This window comes from Caretta caretta, chromosome 2 (assembly GCF_965140235.1).
Source record: "Caretta caretta isolate rCarCar2 chromosome 2, rCarCar1.hap1, whole genome shotgun sequence".
NCBI lineage: Eukaryota > Metazoa > Chordata > Testudines > Cheloniidae > Caretta > Caretta caretta.
Genome location: NC_134207.1, coordinates 199,873,623 through 199,893,634, shown reverse-complemented (window position 1 = coordinate 199,893,634; position 20,012 = coordinate 199,873,623). Strand labels below are relative to the sequence as shown.

Genomic DNA, 20,012 nt, shown 5'->3' with positions numbered 1-20,012 from the left:
TTTGCCCACCCCTGTCTTAGGCCAAGATGGTCACTGGCCCGAAATACAGCCATGCTGAGGAGCAAGGAGTCATCAGCAGCTCTCCTCCCACCTGCACCACCTGTTTGGATTGCCAATTTGGACATAGGGGAGGCTCTGCAGGGCTGTTACTCTGCCCACGAGCGAGTGGGTGAGAAGCAGGCTTGGAAGAGAATGGGGGAAGGTGCTGGTAGAATAGGGGAAGTAAACTGTATCCTGTAAAGGGCTAAATAACTTCCTTTGCCCCAGTAGCAAGGGAGAACAGGGAAGGAACGGTGAGTCACAGTTCTTTCCTAGAGCTGGCTGCTCCTGAGGTGGTGCAGCTACGGGCTGCCACCCAGTTCAGGGCTAGATGTTAAATCTCCATTTGAAGGTGCAATTGGTATGTTTTGTTAAGAGCCTGATAGCTCGGGACCCAAACAACTTTTTCTTTTATAAAAACTAAAATGAGAAGGCAGCTGAGTGAAAAAACATCCAGTTATTCACTATATATGTACAGGTACCTTTCCCCTTCCCACTAATTTAGCGAATTTTATAGCCTGAATTTCTAAGAAGGCAGAGCACCTTGCCAAATGTTCTTTACCTGGCTATTTTTGCATTCATCTCCCTCAAGCAGCACTGCTGTATCATGTATCAAAACAACCACTTGTGAGGATATGAGAGCCTGCTAAAAAGTAAAGGTTACCCATAGCTACAGCAATTTGAGCCCTGACTAGAATTTACAGCCGATTTTCCTGGAGTGCCTTTCACTTTTGAGTTTGCTATAAGGCTTTACTCTCCTTTCCCCATGAAAAACTCCAAGTCTGACTTCCTTTCCCTACACTCACATTGAGTGACCTTCCGTCTGGTGAACAGAGCTGAATAGAATTCCTTGACTGATCCTTCCCACTGGGGCTCAGTGTGGGTTTCTGAATCAAGGCTAGCCCTGCAGTTGTAGGAGCTAGTTGTAGCAAAGTGAAGACTGACCGGTATGGTGCCTCCTGCTGGTCATCTTGGGAATTAGCTATCTAGCCTACAGAGCGCCTCCTCCTGGCCAGTGTCTCACCTGCCTTTGACCCCCATGTCCCTCCCAGACCCCAGTGCCCCTTTACCTTGGGGTGCTGCCCCCAGCAGTAACCCACAGTCTGGGTCTCCCCTCCCAGGGGAATCCCCACCCTCTATCCCCACCTTGCTTCAGTGGCTACTGCCAGTCATCATCTAGCCCCCACTCACTGGAATAGACTTCAATCTATAAACCACTTGTCATGGGCAAGGGGGTTTTGGATCTGCTGCCTTTCCCTGCAGCCCAGTATCTCTCTTTAGGCCTTGCACAAGGCCTGCAGCCTGGGAAGTTGCCAGGCTGGAGCTCCTCTTGCCTTTCCCCAGAACTTCTCCACCTCTAGTACCCTGCTCCCAGGTCCTTCTCTCTTCACCGCTAGAGAGAGACTGACTTAGCCGCTGGTTCACAGCCCTTTTATAGGTCCAGGTGTGGCCTGATTGGGGCATGGCCCCAGCTGTGGCTGCTTCCCCAATCAGCCTAGCCTTTTCTCTCCAGAGCAGGGTAACTGCCCCGCTACACTAGTGACCAGAGTTGAGAGTTAAACCAAGGTCTCTAGCACTGAGCCCTTGCCACATGGGCACTGGCCTGTTCAGCTTCCTCCTTTTTATTGTTAATTTCACTTGATATGATTCTGATATCATATTCCTATGCTTTCCCTGCCCGACCCCCCCATTAACCTGTTTTTTCCCTGTTTCATCACTTTTGTTTATTGCCCCTTAGCAAGTTTCCTGACACTCACTTAACTCAAGAGTATCTAGTAACTCAGCTGTCACCCTTTCTGGCCACTTAGTACCATTTAAAGTGAATTACAGTGCGCACAGCATTTAATTCTCTTCTTCTTGTCCAAGATCTCAGAGGAGGGACAAAGTTACCACCCATTTGTTCTTAGATTTTGTTTTCATCAAAAACTGCCAAAAGATGTTTTTCCTGCAGTGACAACAAGCCAAGCAAGCAATACTCCTGACTTCTCCTGATGATGTTCACAAATCTATGATAGGCTGTTAACTCTGAAATTCAGGGCTGGGCCAGGAACATTTAGAAGAATGCCAAAATAGCAGAAACAACTGACTTGCTCAAGAAATTAAAGCTCTTCTATCTTCCAGAATTCTGGTGAAGAAAAGGGAGGGAACCAGAGAGACTCAAGAAAAATGGACAGAAGCCCAGCTTGAAGGTTTAAGCCAGAATGGTTGGTGAGTAAACAAATGAAGGCTTTATTACAGGCTTTCATAAGCAACATTATAAATACTACATGAAAAAAGTCAAGCCATTTAGATTTCAAGCACCAAGATAGGATTTACTCTAGAAACAGAATTTTGTTGGTTGATATCTCTTCAAACATTTCAGCTGAATGTCAAAACTTTAGGACAACTTTACCAAGTGAGAATACAAGGAGCTGTTGACAACTACAATATTCAAACATTTAATCAAATGTAGAGCGCAATAGGGAAAGTGCTGCAGTCTGTCCACACTGACAGCTGCAAGCAAACTGGCGTGTCCACATTTGCGGCACTCGCAGCAGCTTTGGGAGCGGTGCATTTTGGGCAGCTATGCCACAGAGCACCTCTTCCCATTCTGGCACTGTGGCTTGTGAGAAGGGGGGGGGGGGAGTGCGGGGCATTCTGGATCCTGTCCCAATGCCCCGTGATGCATAGGTTCGTATCGCAGCCATCCCTGTGCTTCCATCCACAATTGGCGCCATCTTTCAACATTTTTTGTACTGTGCGCTATGTCTTCCCTTTCGGTCTGCGGGAGTGGACCCCAAACTGCTGAGGAATATGCTGACGAGTCTCGCCAGCACATCACGTTTGGCAGTCGAGTTATTCCTTAAGCTCCAAAGTGACAGTGAGGACTCAGACGATGATATCGATGCGAGTAACACATACAACACGAGATTGCTTGTGGCATTCACGGACATGCTCACCACTGTGGAATGGTGCTTTTGGGCTTGGGAAACAAGCACTGAGTGGCGGGATCACATCGTCATGCAAGTCTGGGATGACGTGCCATGGCTGCAGAACTTTCGGATGAGAAAAAACACTTTCATGGGACTGCGTGAGGAGTTCACCCCCACCCTGCGGTGCAAGGACACAAGATTGAGAGCTGCCCTGATGGCGGAGAAGTGGGTGGCTATTGCAATCTGGAAGCTGGCAACTCCAGACAGCTACTGATCGGTTGCTAACCAGTTTGGAGTGGGGAAGTCGACCGTTGGAATAGTGTTGATGCAAGTTTGCGGGGCTGTTAATAGCATCCTCCTCAGAAGAACCGTGACTCCGGGTAACGTACATGACATTGTGGATGGCTTTCCACAAATGGGTTTCCCTAACTGCGGAGGGGCGATAGATGGCACGCATATTTCAATTCTGGCACTCGCCCACTTAGCCTCAGAGTACATTAATCAGAAGGGGTATTTCTCTATGGTTCTCCAGGCGCTTGTGGATCACCATGGGCGTTTCACTGACATTAACGCAGGCTGGCCCGGAAAGGTGCATGAAACATGCATCTTTCGGAACACTGGCCTGTTCAGGAAGCTGCAAGCTGGGACTTTTTTCCCAGACCAGAAGATCACCGTAGGGGAAGTCAAAATGCCCATTGTGATCCTTGGAGACCCCGCTTACCATTTAATGCCATAGCTCATGAAACCCTACACAGGGAGCCTTGACAGCAAGGAGCCGTTCAACAACAGGCTGAGCCGGTGCAGAATGACTATGGAGTGTGCTTTAGGCCGTTTAAAGGGCTGCTGGTGCTCTCTGTATGGGAAGCTGGACCTGGCCAATAACAGCATCCCCGCGGTTATATCCACGTGCTGTACCCTCCATAACATTTGTGAAGGGAAGGGTGAACGATTCACTCAGGTATGGAACTCAGAGGTTCAACACCTGGAGGCTGAATTTGAACAGAGGGCTATTAGAGGGGCCCAGCACAGGGCTGCAAGGATTAGGGATGCCTTGAGGGAGCAATCTGAGGCTGAAAGCCACCAGTAATGTCTGGTGCCCTGCACGGGAATGAAGTGCAGTGGTTCCAATGTTAGTAGGAATCTGTTTGCGCTACAATGACTTGCAGTGCCTTTTGCTTTCCTGGGCTAAGGTATCTTTTACGTTATGCAATAATAAAGAATGTTTTCAAAGCAAAAAAATCCATTTAATGAAAAGAAAATGCATTTATTGAAAAGAAACACAACTGCTTGGGAAACAGAAAGGGCAAGGGGGTGGGGTGGGGAACGGTATGCATATGTCCTGTTATCATATTCAGCCTTCCTGCCTGGAGTGTTGTGCAATGAGTGCTGCACTGCAGGATGGCTATACTGCATGCTGATGGGGGTTGAGTGCAGTGGGTAAGGGTCATCGTTTTCAGGGCTGGGTGGTGAAGCTTCAGGTGTTGGAGGCAGCTGGTGGAGATAAGAACCCGGATGTTGGGGAAAGTGGGTTGGCGGTGACATGGGGGCACAAGGGAAAGAGTTTTGGGACAAGGGCTGGGGGAGGAAAAGGGGGAGGGATGCGGTAGTGCTCTGTCTGCATGGGCATGGCTACGAGAGTCTAGATCGAGTCCGCTTGGCGCTCCATGATGCTTATCAGCCACTCTGTGCTTTGGTGCCAATGATCCACATTCTGTGGACCCTCCTTTCACTCTTCCTCCACTCCTGCACTTTTTGATTTTCATTACTTGAATGCTGCATGACTTCATGCAACATGTCTTCCTTGCTTCTACGTGGCCTCTTTCTGATTCTTTGGAGTCTTTCAGCCAGTGATAGCACGGACGGCTGAGATCTCAAGGTTGCATCTGTAAAGGCAAAATGCAACACTTAACAGAGGCAACATTGTTCACACCAGACAGATCAATGATTCCCCTGTACTTAAGGGCAAGAACAGTCTACACAAGCGCATAATTTGCCTGTCCCAAAGCGAGCGCACATAACCCCTGGAAGCCCCAAAATGGTGAGTAAGCACAGGGTCAAGGGGGACAGATTCTTTCATGGCTGTACTTTCCTTTGGGTTTCTGTGCCTTGGGGAGAGCCAACAGTGGCAGGAGGCCCCTATACTGAACACTGTCCCCACATTTTCCACAGGAGTTCATCCTGGAAGATATCTCACTGCTGAGGGTGACCTCGGAAGCAAGGGAGGGTCTTCTACTGCAATGCAGCTTCCGCCCTGGCCCATATGCAGCTTGCCTATGTGCAGCAATGGTGCCCCTGCCCCTCACGGCACAGTGGCGTGGACAAGGACCACAGTGGCCTGACTGGAACAAGGACCACAGTGGCTCGCCCACAAAACCTGCACAAGCGCATTGCCCAAGTTCTGGATGAGACCTTTGAAGAGATCTCTGAGGCCGATTACCGTGATGTGAGAGAGCACATCAATGCCCTATTCCGCATCTAGGCATGCATGCAGCCCTAACCCTCCTTGCCCCAAGAGCCTGCACCGAATAACTTCCTTCCCAAAATAAAAGCCACTTACCAGGAACCTCCTCTGGTGTCTGTCCTTCTCCAAGCACTGGCCGCCGCGACTGGCTACCTTCCTCCTGGCTTGAGAACAGCTCCTGGCTGCATGCATCTAGGGATGCCAGGGTGTCTTCCTCCACCTCGGCACCCTCGCTCCCGCTTTGCTCCTCCTCCTCCTGCCTTGTTGAACTGGGCTCTGAAGTGTCCATGGTGGTACTCAGAGTGGAGGTGGGGTTTCCCCCAAGTATTGCATCCAGCTCTTTGTAAAAACAGCAGGTCGCAGGGGCAGCACCGAAGTGGCTGTTTGCCTCGTGGGCATTGCAGTAGGCGTTTCGCAGCTTCTTCACTTTAACTCTGCACTGCAGTGCGTCCCGGTCATGGCCGCTTTCCATCATGTCCCTTGATATCTGTCCAAAGGGATCGTAAGTCCTACGGCTGGAGAGCAGCTGGGACTGGAGAGCTTCCTCCCCTCAAACACTGATGAGGTCCAGCACCTGGCCATGGCTCCATACTGGGGATCGCCTGGCACGTGGAGGCGTGGTCACCTGGATAGACGTGCTGAGAGCACTCCACGCCCGGCTGAGCAAACAGGAAGGGGATTTTCAAAATTCCCGGAGAATTTAAAGGGTGGGTCTGACGGTTGGTCACCTGAGGGAAGGGCAGTAGAGTTCAAAGTGATGACCAGAGTGGCTAGAAGAGGCACTTCTGGAGGCGGATCAGCGCGCACTAACAGACCAGGGCATCCACACTGGCACTGCGGCGCTCCAGAAGGGGCACACAAAATGTTATTCCACTCCCCGAGGTGGAGTACCAGCAGTGCTCTAGCTGTGGAGTCAGAGCGCTCTACGTGCCTTGCCAGTGTGGACGGGTGGTGAGTTAGAGCGCACTGGGCTACTTTAATGCGCTGTGACTCACAAGTGTAGCCATGCCCTTAGGTTGCACCACTCTGGCACGGTAAAGAGCCTTAATTGACTAAGAATGGGGACAATTAACTGACAATGGGAACATTAGCAGCCTGCCTGCTTAGCTGTTATATTTCTGCTCTTCCTCAGGGACAGAGTCGGCTTCACGCAGCCCAGGTTACAGCAACAGCGAGCGAGAGGGACAGAGTGAGACTCTCTCACTCGTTGGTAACACAGGCATGGGCCAAGCCCCATCTGCTTAACGTCTCTCCACGGAAGCAGGCGTGCACACCCAGCCTCCCTCCTCTCCTCCATGGTGATCTGCTCTCTGCTGCCGGCTACTCCCAGCAGACGCACTGGAGCTGCCAGGGAAGGGGCACAGATTTCCCCACAGATTTCTTTGCTCTCCCATTTTTCTGCGGGGAGCCAAGAAATCTGCAGAAGATATTAATTCTGTGCCCCCACAGGGGCACAGAATTCCCCCAGGAGTAAATGGAGTGGAGACTGTATGGGTTAGAGGACTGTGAACATCTTATTCCTCCTGCAGGAGGAATGTCCTATGTCCCCCATGCAAAGCCCACTTACCCTGCCTTTGTTGAGGGGAGGTGACTATCACACCCAAGCAGGGGTGGCCCTAGACTAGCTGCCAGCAAGGCGAACCAGGCAGTTGAAGCCCCGCACCACCAAACCCCAAGGGAAGATCTAGGCTGAGGTTTTTGGTAAACTGGGAAACATTTTGCCCCTTTTTTCCTTTTAATGTTTTTTAAGCATTTTTTCTTAAACAGAGTTTTAATTATTCGGTTTGTCTATCTGTCCAACCAATGTTTCTGAGATCAGATAAAATAGAGACATGAAATTTTCAGAATAGATTTGTACACAACAGCTAGATGATATTTTAGTCCAATTTCAAATAAAATGCATTAAAATGTCAATTATAATTTTTATTATTACAAATCCAAAATCATCCATTACTCTATCCTGCTTTAACTGCCATTACCACCACATCAATGTAGAAAGAAATAAGAAAACTCTTTGATGAACTTTAACCTGTATTTACAAAACACTCTGAATAAAAAACACTCTGTGCTCTTAAAACATGACTTTTCTTGCTTTAAGTTTTGAAAATTCAGTCACTAGTTCTTTTAGATCCAGTTTTCCAGCTATTTCATGCTCTATTGACATTGTGGCAAGTCCAACAAGTCTCTCCTGCACCACTGTTGAACGCAGATATGTTTTTATCAATTTTAACTTTAAGAAGCTATGTTCCCCATTAGCTATGGAAACTAGCAAAGTTAAAAGAATGCGTAGAGCTATAAAAATGTTTGGAAAACTGTCTGTAAGTTTATTTTCACAAACAAACTTCAGTACTTCTTCAGGAGTGGAATGTTTCTTAAGTCGTCTTGAAAAAGCCTGAAGCTCACTACACAAATCTGTAGCATCAATGTCTTTTGAATTTTCATGAGTCAATGCCGACTCCAGTTTTATACAAAATTCTCTTATCTCTTTTACAAGCTGTGGATATCATATAAAAAGCCAAATACTGACTCTAGCCGCTGCGTTTGTTGAAATCTTTCATCAACCAATGAACAGCAGTATCAAGGACTGCAAAGTAGAAATTAGCTTTGAACCTTTGTTTTGGGTTCTGAATGGGTGTGTCTCGTCCTTCATACAAAAATTGCTGTTTCTTTTGCAGAATGTGAACTGGCTCTGGGTCAAATTCTGTCAGAAAGTCTATTTCTTCAGCAAGCTCAAGAGAATCTACCAGTGTTCTTTCGAACCCTTCATCACTTCTGAATTCCTCCAGAATATTTTTAGTTTGCTGCAGTTTCTGAATAGCAGAATGTATGTTCAAGTTCTTTTCCTGAAGCTGCTTACTAGTGAGGTTAATCTCGAAAAGAAAATTATTCCATAAAATGAGTAAAGTAACAAATTTGAACTTTGAAAGGCCATTTGCAAGAGCTTCTGCATCTGAACGTGCCGTATTGCCAGATGATCCAGTCAAGGTAGTATCATCAGACATTTCAATTAGGGCATCATAAATGTTTCCAAGTTCATAGCAAAGAGGCTTCAAAGCATCAGTGTGACTCTCCCATCTGGTCTAAGTGGTTTCACAGTTAGAGAATTCACATGGCGAGTCAGAATCTCCCAACAGCGTGTTGAGTCTGAGAAAAACACATAAACACGTTGCACCGTGTCAAAGAAACTGCTTGCCTCCAAACAGCATCTAGCAGCATCACTGACAACCAAATTCAGAGAATGCGCACTACAAAGAACAAAAAAGGCCCTAGGATTGATTTCCATCATTCTCCTTTGCACACCATTGTCTTTACCCTTCATATTACTCCCATTATCAAACCTTGGCCACATAATTTTTCAACCGTAATGACAGTGTTTCAAGCTCTTGTAGAATAGTTTCAGTCATAAATGCTCTAGTTGTCTTCTTCAGTGTCTTTTCTGTGGATGTGAGCTACCCTCATCTCAAAGTGATATACCTTCATCTTGATGTTCCAAACTGCTTCCCTGTGTATGTGAGCTAATCTCTCCAAGTAAAATTCCTTCATCTGGATGCTCTGAACTGCTTCCATCTTTATTTGGATCAAAAAGAAAATATTTCAGGAAGGATCCCTGCTGTTTTGTTTGGTCCTTTTCCTTCTCAGCCTTTCATTTACGATACTCAGCTCCTGAGGGTTTTCTTTTTCTTCTTTTTGCCATGGGGCATTTGAATATTGTTATGTACTGTGCTCCCAACTGCAAGCATTATAGTGTTGAGGATGGCTGACACACCACATGGTTGGTGATTTAAACCACATTGAAGCCATCCCAAGAAGTCTTTTCACTGCTTAAAGTGATATACACTCACTTGCCTATTAAAACAGTTAGTTACAGTGTTTACACGGAAACAAAATTACCTTTTTTGACATTATAACCCAACACCGGTTGTTTGGAAAGTAACCCCCTTCCTCACGGTTAACTGCTTGGAGTGTGACATCATCACTTTTGTAGTCTATTAAGCTTTAATGCTGTTACTTTTCTTTTATGGACCTTATTTATTACATGTGAACCAGTTATAACAAAGAAAAGTTCATAATTATTGTCATAAATATAAAGGGAAGGGTAACAAACTTTATTTATGCAGTAAGATAAAATCCCTCCTGGCCAGAGGTACAGAATCACTTACCTATAAGGGGTTAATCAATTCAATTAACCTAGTTGGCACCTGACCAGAAGGACCAATGGGGAAAGAAGATACTTTCAAATCTGCGGGGGTGAGAAGGTTTTGTTTGTGCTCTCTTTGTTTGTTCCCTCTTGGGAGAGAGAGAGACCACACAGGTAAACCATCTCTTGAAAAGATACCTTAAAATGATACATCTAAAATTACAGAAATTGTAAGTAAAGGCAAGGAAATGCATTAGATTATCTTTTGTTTTAGCTTGTGAATTTTCCCTATGCTAAGAGGTAGTTTTATTCCTGTTTTTTGTAACTGTGAAGTTGAGTCCAGAGGGGAGTACTCTGTGTTTTAAATCTTTTATGACCCCGTAAAGTTACCTTCCATCCTGATTTTGCAGGTGTGATTCTTTTACTTTTTTCTTTTTAATAAAAGTTCTTCTTTTAAGAGCCTGATTGATTTTTAATGTCCTAAAAACCCAAGGGTTTGGTCTGTGCTCACTTTGTTAACCTATTGGTTAGTATATTATTCTCAAGCCTCCCCAGGAAAGGGGGTGAAGAGGCTTGGGGGATATTTTAGGGAAATAGGAACTCCAAGTGGTCCTTTTCCTGAATCTTTGTCTAAATCACTTGGTGGTGGCAGCAATACCATCCAAGGACAAGGAAAGGATTTGTGCCTTGGGGAAGTTTTTAACCTAAACTAGTAGAAATAAGCTTAGGGGGTCTTTCATGCAGGTCCCCACATCTGTACCCCAGAATTCAGAGTGGGGAGGGAACCCTGACAATTATACAGCCCGATGATAATGCTAAGGTTTAATAACACTTAAAGATACTCACATTTTGGATGTATAATGCTGAAAGATATTATTCTTTATTCTTTGGCACAAAGGAACACAATTTTCCACCGTATTTGCACGATTCTTAACCATCTACCTGCGACATGTGTTAAAATGACCATTTGACATGTATCAATGTATCAATGACACTCACTGTACATGACTTTCCGGCTATGTGACCTTGATGTAATTTCGAGTTAGGTGTTACTAGCATTGCAGCTCTTGCCACTGGCAGATGTGTTTCACTGTGGCTGAGTTATTGCTTATCAAAATTGCGCAGTGGGTCATCTTGACCCTACGTCGCAAACTGGAAAAAAAATATCTAAAATATTATTTATTTCTGCAGTAAAAAAGATTTGACATATTAATAAATTCTCAGAAATGTAGAGAAATGAATTATAATTCATATTCCCTCCGTACGTGCATGGGAATTGAAATAATGACTTCATTATTTTATTTGTATTTTTTTCATCTTTTTCATTTTTCTTCTTCTTTTTTTTAAATTTGATTTTTTCCTCGAATTTGGCACCCCATTTAACTTGGGACCCTAGGCGACTGCCTAGTTCGCCTATATGGACGGGCCTCTCCTGCACCCAAGGCGTAGTGCTGGAGGTCACTCACTATGAAACATCAAGCAAAAAGAGTCTGAAATATCTCTGTGCAGAGTGTTAGAAACATTCTGAGATTCAGCCTAGAATTTCTGAATATCTTCATTTTTAACAATGAAACATTAATGATTGCATCCTGTCTCCTGAATCTTCCTGCAGCCCAGGACATGCTCATTACTCTTCCAAGTTATATTTCCTAACAGCTAAAAATAAACAGACACCCTCAGCTATTCTGCCTGCTCATTTCCTCCAGTCACCCAGAAACACACCTGCAAAACAGGAACGCTTTCCACAGTGCCAAAAATAGAAAAAAAATGAGCCAAGAAAAACCTCAAAATATAGAATTAAAAAAGGAATAACTTCCTTTTGGCTAAATATAAAAAAAACTAGTTTGAAGTTTAAAGAATCTGAATTTTTGTACCATTTTATACAAATGCAATAGACATAGCAAAATGTGAATTTTAAAATTCTTGTAGAACTCTTGGTCCCATAAATCACACCATGAGAGCTGTTTACTGCATACTGGATATAACTGGAATGAAACAATGGTTTCATATTTTGAAATGACATACAAATAGCATATCTTCTACATTAGTTTTTATTTAAGTTAGTATTATATCTTAGACATATTTGCTCCAAAATTTTCTAGCTGTAGACTTTTTTATTTAAAGCTACCGGTCCATTACAGGTTTAAACAGTCCATATAATCATATGTAAGTAGAAGCCATCAGCAAAATGCTGCTTGGCAAGGGGTAGCTTAAACACTGATGTTGCAATATTATTTTGCTTTTCCTATATCAGGAATGAATCATAGAATCACAGAATCATAGAATATCAGGGTTGGAAGGGACCTCAGGAGGTCATCTAGTCTGACCCCCTGCTCAAAAGCAGGACCAATCCCCAATTAAATCATTAAATCATTGAGTATAGAAATGAAACTATACTCAAACTAAGCATATGCTCATAGTTAGATAAATGTCAGTCATTATTTAGCATTATTAATCTAAGGACTCTTTAGCATACAACAAACTATGGGTCTAATCCTAAAAGCTTTACTCACATACATAATCCTTTCTCATTCATATATAGAGCTAAGTGAAGAACTGATTTTTGGTTTGCTGGCAGTTCTAATAAATAGGTGAAAAAAATGGTTTGACCCAAACCGAATGAGAAAAATTAAAATGTCAGTGAATTGAAAGAGGTGACAAAAGCTTTGTTTCGGGTCAAATTAAGCAACCCAAAATGAACTGTTTAATTTCATTTCCTAGCACTTGTTAACATAAAAGCAGAGGAAACAAAAGCCTAGATTCCCAAAATGGCTGGAGGAAAAGGAGATGGTGGTGTTAGTGCTGCTTCCTGGTTATCGGCTATTCTGGGGTGGGGCTCTCTCAATCTCTCCTCTTGAAGCAGTGCCGTATTGTATAAAATACTTGAATAGTCACGGGACCAGAGAGAGTGAAAATGACTCTATAATCCAGGGGCCAGGGCACTCCACTGCAATGCGGGAGACCCTGTTCCACAACAGACAGAGGGGGGAATTGAACTTGGGTCTCCCACATCCCAGGAGAGTACCCTCATCACTGGGATAAAGGTTATAAGGCTGGTGGTAGCACTACCATGGCCTTCTACTCCAGCCATTTTGTGAATGGCACCTAAGTTCCGAAAAAAAAAAAGTATTGGCCAAAACAATCAGCTGAATTTGTGACTGGTTTCAGGTTGACTGAAACTTCATTTCTCAGTGAATAAACCATTTGTCCAAAAAATTTCACTCAGCTCTACTCGCGTAATCCCACTGGGTTCAAATAGACTTCTTACATGAGCATGGATAACTCACAGAGGGTAATTGTTGCAGGATGGGAGTCTATGATTCTGGCTACAACCAGAAGTGGAAATATGAAAGTACCCAGACAAAGCTATTTGGGCCATGATTGGAACCAAGGACAACTGGAAATCAAATAAAATCATTCTCAAAAGATTACCATCCCAATGTCTAGCTAAACCAAAGGGTGTTTGAACAAGCATCAAAAATGCTTGGCTGCTTATGTTGGACTGTTGACCTTTGGCTGATGCTAGTTAGAACATGGAACCAATGCATGCATCCATTTCCAGAGATTTACTATTACTTTGCACTTATATACAGCCTTCTATCCAAGGATCACAGAGTGCCTTTCAATCTTTAATAAATTTAGCCTCAATATACCTACACACTTCTAAGATTAGCATTATTTTACATCTGAGAATATTCATGCAATGGGACTACTTGGTTATGTGTTTGCAGGGTTGAGCCCCCAGTGACTAGTGTTTGTAAAATCAGGTAGACGTGAGATTAAAACTCGGGTCTCATAATGCTCAGTTTTATACCTTAATCCTGCAACCAGCCTCCCGGACAATAGCACACAAAGTATTGCCCTAATAAACAAAGTGAATGGGAAAAAATTCTACTGATAAAAAAATGGTGTGGGGGAGGAGGCAGGCAGAGATGTTTAAAATTATTGGTTTATTTCTTCCTGTTTGTAGCACAAATCAATAGAAAAGATGATGCAATGGAATTGGCAAATGAAAAGAGCTTCTGGTCCTGCCTTACATCTAGGTCTTAATATGCTTTGACCAAGGCAGCTACATGGTCCAGTGGTCTGATCACAGGGTTAGGGGCCAGGAATCCTTTAGTGAGCTTTCATCTGAGCTCTGCCACTGACTACCAATGAGGTCTTGGGAAAATCATATAAGCAAACTGAGGCAGGGAAGTTATCTGTCAACCAAGGTCAATAAAACCTGCTTCAAATGGATGTTGCGAGGATTCATTAATGTTTCTACAGTCCTTGGAAAAAAAGAAGCACTATTTGTTGGGGCTAGCTCTGAAAACATCCACTCAATGTGCAGCGTCAGTCAAAAAAGCAAACAGAATGTTGGGAATCATTAAGAAAGGGATAGATCAGTGGTTCTCAAACTGTGGGTCAGGACCCCAAAGTGAGTCATGGCCCTGTTTTAATGGGGTTGCCAGGGCTGGTGTTAGACTTGCTGGGGCCCAGGGCTGAAGCCAAAATCTGAGCCCCACTGTCCAGGGCTGAAGCTGAAGCCCAAAGGCTTCAGCCCCAGGTGGCAGGGCTCAGGTTACAGTCCCTCTGCCCAGGGCTTAAGCCCTTGAGCTTCGCCCCCACGCCCCACAGGCGGGCAGGGGTTGGGCTTTGGCCCTCCTGCTCGGGGCAACGGGGCTCAGGCTTTGGTCCCCCTTCCTGGAGTCGTGTAGTAATTTTTGTTGTCAGAAGGGGTCCGGTGCAACAACGTTTGAGAAACGCTGGTATAGATAATAGGACAGAAAATATCATATTGCCTCTATATAAATATATGGTACGCCCACATCTTGAATACTGTGTGCAGATGTGATCACCCATCTCAAAAAAGATGTATTCGAATTGGAAAAGTTCAGAAAAGGGCAACAAAAATTATTAGCTTTCATATGAGGAGATATTAATAAGACTGAGACTTTTCAGCTCAGAAGAAAGATGACTAAGGGGGAATATGCCTAGAGGTCTAGAAAATGATGACTGGTGGGGAGAAAGTGAATAAGGAAGTGTTATTTACCCCTTCTCATAACACAAGAACTAGGGGCCACCAAATGAAAATGAATAGGCAGCAGGTTTAAAATAAACAAAAGGAAGTCTTTCTTCACACAATGCGCAGGCTGGGGAACTCTTTGCCAGAGGATGTTGTGAAGGCCAAGACTATAACCAGGTTTCAAAAAGAACTAGATAAATCCATGGAGGATAGGTCCATCAACGGCTATTAGCTAGGATGGGCCGGGATGGTGTCCCTAGCCTCTGTTTGCCAGAAGCTGGGAATGGGCGACAGGGGATGGATCACTTGATGATGACCTGTTCTGTTCACTCCCTCTAGGGCACCTGGCATTGGCCACTGTCGGAAGACAAGATATTAGGCTAAATAGACCTTTGGTGTGACCCAGTATGGCCATTATATGTTCTTATGATTGTTAATAATTAGCCTGTCTGGGATGACATGGACAAGAAAAGTCACTGTGTTACAGCAATTTGATCCTTTCCTTGATGCAAAGTTTAAATGCTGGCTACACGACATTTTTCAATATTGTTTGCATGCCACATGATTTAGCTATACACTAGAAAGCATCATTTAACATCAGACAAAAAAAAATGCAGAATGACATGTGACACTGCACCCCATATTCTTCATAGAAATGTTATGATGATTATGATTATGGAATAATTCTGATGTATTTTGTGCACTATAGGTCATGAGATATCATTGGAAAGGTTATGATTTACTGAATATTGTTATCCTATTTGTATGCATGTATCATTTTTGTATCTGAAGTTAGAAATATAGACTATGGGCATGGCTACACTTGCAGATGTAGAGCGCTTTGAATTAAACCTGCGTTCGGAGAGCGCAGTAGGGAAAGCGCTGCAGTCTGTCCACACTGACAGCTGCCAGCGCACTGGCGTGTCCACATTTGTGGCACTTGCAGTGGCATTGGGAGCAGTGCATTATGGGCAGCTATCCCACAGAGCACCTCTTCCCATTCTGGCGCTATGGCTTGTGGGAAGGAGGTGGGAGGGGCAGGGTATTCTGGGTCCTGTCCAATGTCCCATGATGCATTGGGTCACATCCCAGCAATCCCTGTGCTTCTGTACACATTTAGCGCCATCTTTTAACGTTTTTCTACTGCGCGCTCTGTCTTCCCTTTCGGTCTGCAGGAATGGATCCCGAACTGCTGAGGAATATGCTGACAAGTCTCGCCAGTGCATCATGTTTGGCGGTCGAGTTACTCCTTAAGATCCAAAGTGACAGTGAGGATTCCAACGATGGTATCGACGCCAGTAACGTATACGACACGAAATTGCTTGTGGCATTCACGAACATGCTCACCACCGTGGAACGGCGCTTTGGGGCTCGGGAAACAAGCACTGAGTGGTGGGATCACATCATCTTGCAAGTCTGGGATGATGAGCAGTGGCTGCAGAACTTTCGGATGAGAAAAGCCACTTTCATGGGACTGCGTGAGGAGCTCGCCCCCACCCTGAGGTGCAAGGACATGAGATTGAGAGCTGCCCTGCCAGTGGAGAAGCACGTGGCTTTTGCAATTTGGAAGCTGGCAACTCCAGACAGCTACTGATCGGTCGCTAACCAGTTTGGATGGGAAAGTCGACCGTTGGAATCATGTTCAGGAAGCTGCAAGCTGGGACTTTTCTCCCAGATCAGACCAGAAGATCACCATAGGGGAAGTCAAAATGCCCACTGTGATCCTGGAAGACCCCGCTTACCCTTTTATACCGTGGCTCATAAAACCCTACACAGGGAGCCTTGACAGCAAGGAGCCATTCAACAACAGGCTGAGCCGGTGCAGAATGACTATGGAGTGTGCTTTAGGTCGTTTAAAGGGCTGCTGGTGCTCTCTGTATGGGAAGCTGGACCTGGCCAATAACAGCATCCCCGCGGTTATATCCACGTGCTGTACCCTCCATAACATTTGTGAAGGGAAGGGTGAACGATTCACTCAGGTATGGAACTTGGACGTTCAACACCTGGAGGCTGAATTTGAACAGCCAGAGAGCAGGGATATTAGAGGGGCCCAGGGCGGGATGGCAAGGATTAAGGATGCCTTGAGGGAGCAATTTGAGGCTGAAAGCCACCAGTAATGTCTGGGGCCTTGCACGGGAGTGAAGTGCAGTGGTTCCAGTGTTAGTAGGAATCTGTGTTTGCTATGCTGACTTGCAGTGCCTGTTGCTTTCCCGGGCTAAGGTATCTTTTCCGTTATGCAATAATAAAGAATGTTTTCAAAGCCAAAAAATCCATTTATTAAAAAGAAACACAACTACTTGGGAAACAGAAAGGGGTGTGGAATGGTACAATCACAGATCTGTGTATGTCCTGTTATCATACTCAGCCTTCCTGTCTGGAGTGCTGTGCAATGAGTGCTGCACTTCAGGATGGCTATACTGCATGGTGATGGAGGTTGAGTGCAGTGGGTATGGGTCATAGTTTTCAGGGCTGGGTGGTGAAGCTACAGGTGTTGGAAGCAGCTGGTGGCAGAAAGAACCTGGATGTTGGGGAAAGTGGGTTGGAGGTGACATGGGGGCACAAGGGAAAGAGTTTTGGGACAAGGACTGCAGGGGGGTAGGGTGGGGACGGGGACGGTAGTGCTACGAGTGCCTGGATAGAGTGCGCTTGGCGCTCCATTATGCTTATCAGCCGATCCGTGCTTTGATGCCAGAGCACCGCGCTTTTGCGCCAGCACTCCTCATTCTGCTGGCAGATCCTCCTTTCACTGTCCCGCCACTCCTGCACTTTTCGATTTTCATTACTTGAATTCTGCATGACTTCATGCAACATGTCTTCCTTGCTTCTACGTGGCCTCTTTCTGATTCTTTGGAGTCTTTCGGCCAGTGATAACACGGACGGCTGAGATCTCAAGGTTGCATCTGTAAAGGCAAAATGCAACACTAAACAGAGGCAGCATTTTTCACACCAGACAGAGCAATGATTGCCCCATACTTAAGGGCAAGAACAGACTACACAATAGCATAATTTGCCCATCCCAAAGCAAGCGCATGTAACCCATGGGAGCCCCAAAATGGTGAGTAAGCATAGGGTAAAGCATGACTGATTGTTTCACGGCTGTACTGTCCTCTGGGTTTCTGTGCCTTGGGGAGAGCCAACAGTGGCAGGGGGCCCCTATACTGAACAATGTCCCCACATTTTCCACAGGAGTTCATCCTGGAAGATATCTCACTGCTGAGGGTGACCTCGGAAGCAAGGGAGGGTCTTCTACTAAAATGTGGCTTCCGCCCAGGCACATATGCAGCTTGCCCATGTGCAGCAATGGTCCCCCTGCCCCTCAGGGCACAGTGGCGTGGACAAGGACCACAGTGGCCTTACTAGGACAAGGAACACAGTGGCTCTCCCGAGAAACCTGCGCAAGCGCATTGCCCAAGTTCTGGATGAGACCTTTGAAGAGATCACTGAGGCCGATTCACACAATTGAGAGAGCACATCAACGCCCTATTCCACATCTAGGCATGCATGCAGCCCTAACCCTCCTCGCCCCCAGAACCCGCACCGTATAACTTCCTTCCCAAAATAAAAGCCACTTACCGGGAACCTCCTCTGGTGTTTGTCCTTCTCCAAGCACTGGCCGCCGCGACTGGCTACCTTCCTCCTGGTTTGAGAACAGCTCCTGGTTGCATGCATCTAGGGATGCCAGGGTGTCTTCCTCCGCCTCGGCACCCTCGCTCCCGCTTTGCTCCTCCTCCTCCTGCCTTGTTGAACTGGGCTCTGAAGTGTCCATGGTGGTACTTGGAGTGGAGGTGGGGTTGCTCCCAAGTATCGCATCCAGCTCTTTGTAGAAACAGCAAGTGCAGGGGCAGCACTGGAGTGGCTGTTTTCATCTTGGGCTTTGCAGTAGGCATTCCACAGCTTCTTCACTTTAACCCTGCGCTGCAGTGCATCCTGGTCATGGCCCCTTTCCATCATGTCCCTTGATATCTGCCCAAAGGGATCGTAAGTCCTACAGCTGGAGCGCAGCTGGGACTGGACAGCTTCCTCCCCCCAGACACTGATGAGGTCCAGCACCTGGCCATTGCTCCATACTGGGGATCACCTGGCGCATGGAGGCATAGTAACGTGGAAAGATTCCCTGAGAGCACTCCACGCCCGGCTGAGCAAACAGGAAGGGGATTTTCAAAATTCCCAGAGAATTTAAAGGGACCACGGTTGGTCACCTGAGGGCAGGGCAGTAGAGTTCAAAGTGATGACCAGAGTGGCTAGAACAGACATTGTGGGACACTTCTGGAGGCCAATCAGAGTGCACTAACGGACCAGGGCATCCACATTGGTGCCACGGCGCTGCAGCGGGGGTGCACAAAACGTTATTCCACTCGCCAAGGTGGAGTACCAGCAGCGCTCTAGCCACGAAGTCAGAGCGCTCTACGTGCCTTGCCAGTGTGGACGGGTAGTGAGCTAGTGCGCCCCAGGCTCCTTTAATGCACTGTAACTCACAAGTGTAGCCAAGCCCTATATATCAGTATTACAAATGTTGTTTACACCTAAGGAATACCCACTAGGCAAAAGGCAATCAGTGTAAATGGCTGGCTGGGAAGGGCCCATTCAGGTTAATGAATCATTAAGAAAATAACAGGTCTTAGACAAAGCTTTTCTTCCGGAACCTGGGGAGTCTTCCTGAGGACACTACAAACAGCCTCCAACTCATGGCTGCTGTAACACTACAGAAACATGTGACCAGGTCACCTGTTGCTGGACTCCATCTTGGGATACCAGTGTTTTTCCAATGACTGGTGTGGGAACCAAGCTTTGAAACAAAGGGTTCCCGCCATATGCAAAAGCTATATAAGGCGGGGAGTGACATCATCAGAGTTCTTCACTGACTCCCCACCCAAAAAGACTCTTGGAAACACCTAAGGAACAGGGAGACTGAACTGGGGGAAGTGCTGGACCCAGGTTAAAGGGATTTTTAGCCTGTGAATAGAACACCTGGAGATTTTAAGCTGTAAATTAGTGTAAATTAAGCTGTAAGAATCTGCAGTCTGCTGGTATCATCACTTAGGGTGAGGATCTGCTATTCATATCCAATCCCTTTAGTATATTAATCTGAGTTTGCATGTTTTGTTTATTTGTTAGGTAGTCTGCTTTGATCTGTTTGATATCCCTTATAATAACTTAAAATCTATCTTTTGTAGTTAATAAACTTGTTTTTGCTTTGTCTAAAACCAGTGTGTGTTCAAATCATAACTCAGGGCAGAAAGTTGTTTTATATTTCCTCTGCACATTGAGAGAGGGGTTGAATTTCATGAGCTTATGCTGTACAGTTCCCTGTGCAGTGCAAACCAGTATAATTTTGTGTTTACACTCCAGAGGGGAGTGCGTACCTGAGTAGCCGGGAAACTCCTTCGTTGAAGCCTCCCCATGCGGAGCTGACTACAGCATCTGCATATAACTGCAGCTGTGTGTGTCCCGACC

General features: G+C 45.7%; 2 protein-coding genes across 8 annotated transcripts in view; both read right to left on the bottom strand.

The window, feature by feature from the left end:
* Window positions 1-20,012, bottom strand: part of THRB (thyroid hormone receptor beta) — a 316,316-nt gene that overhangs the window by 126,814 nt on the left and 169,490 nt on the right. The window lies entirely within an intron of this gene.
* Window positions 8,493-18,403, bottom strand: LOC142071253 (uncharacterized). The gene is made up of 3 exons (XM_075126152.1): window positions 18,132-18,403; window positions 17,077-17,458; window positions 8,493-8,556 (listed from the first exon to the last, which is right to left on the bottom strand). Exons 1-3 carry the CDS (start codon window positions 18,322-18,324, stop codon window positions 8,493-8,495), a joined length of 639 nt encoding a protein of 212 aa, XP_074982253.1. The 5' UTR covers window positions 18,325-18,403.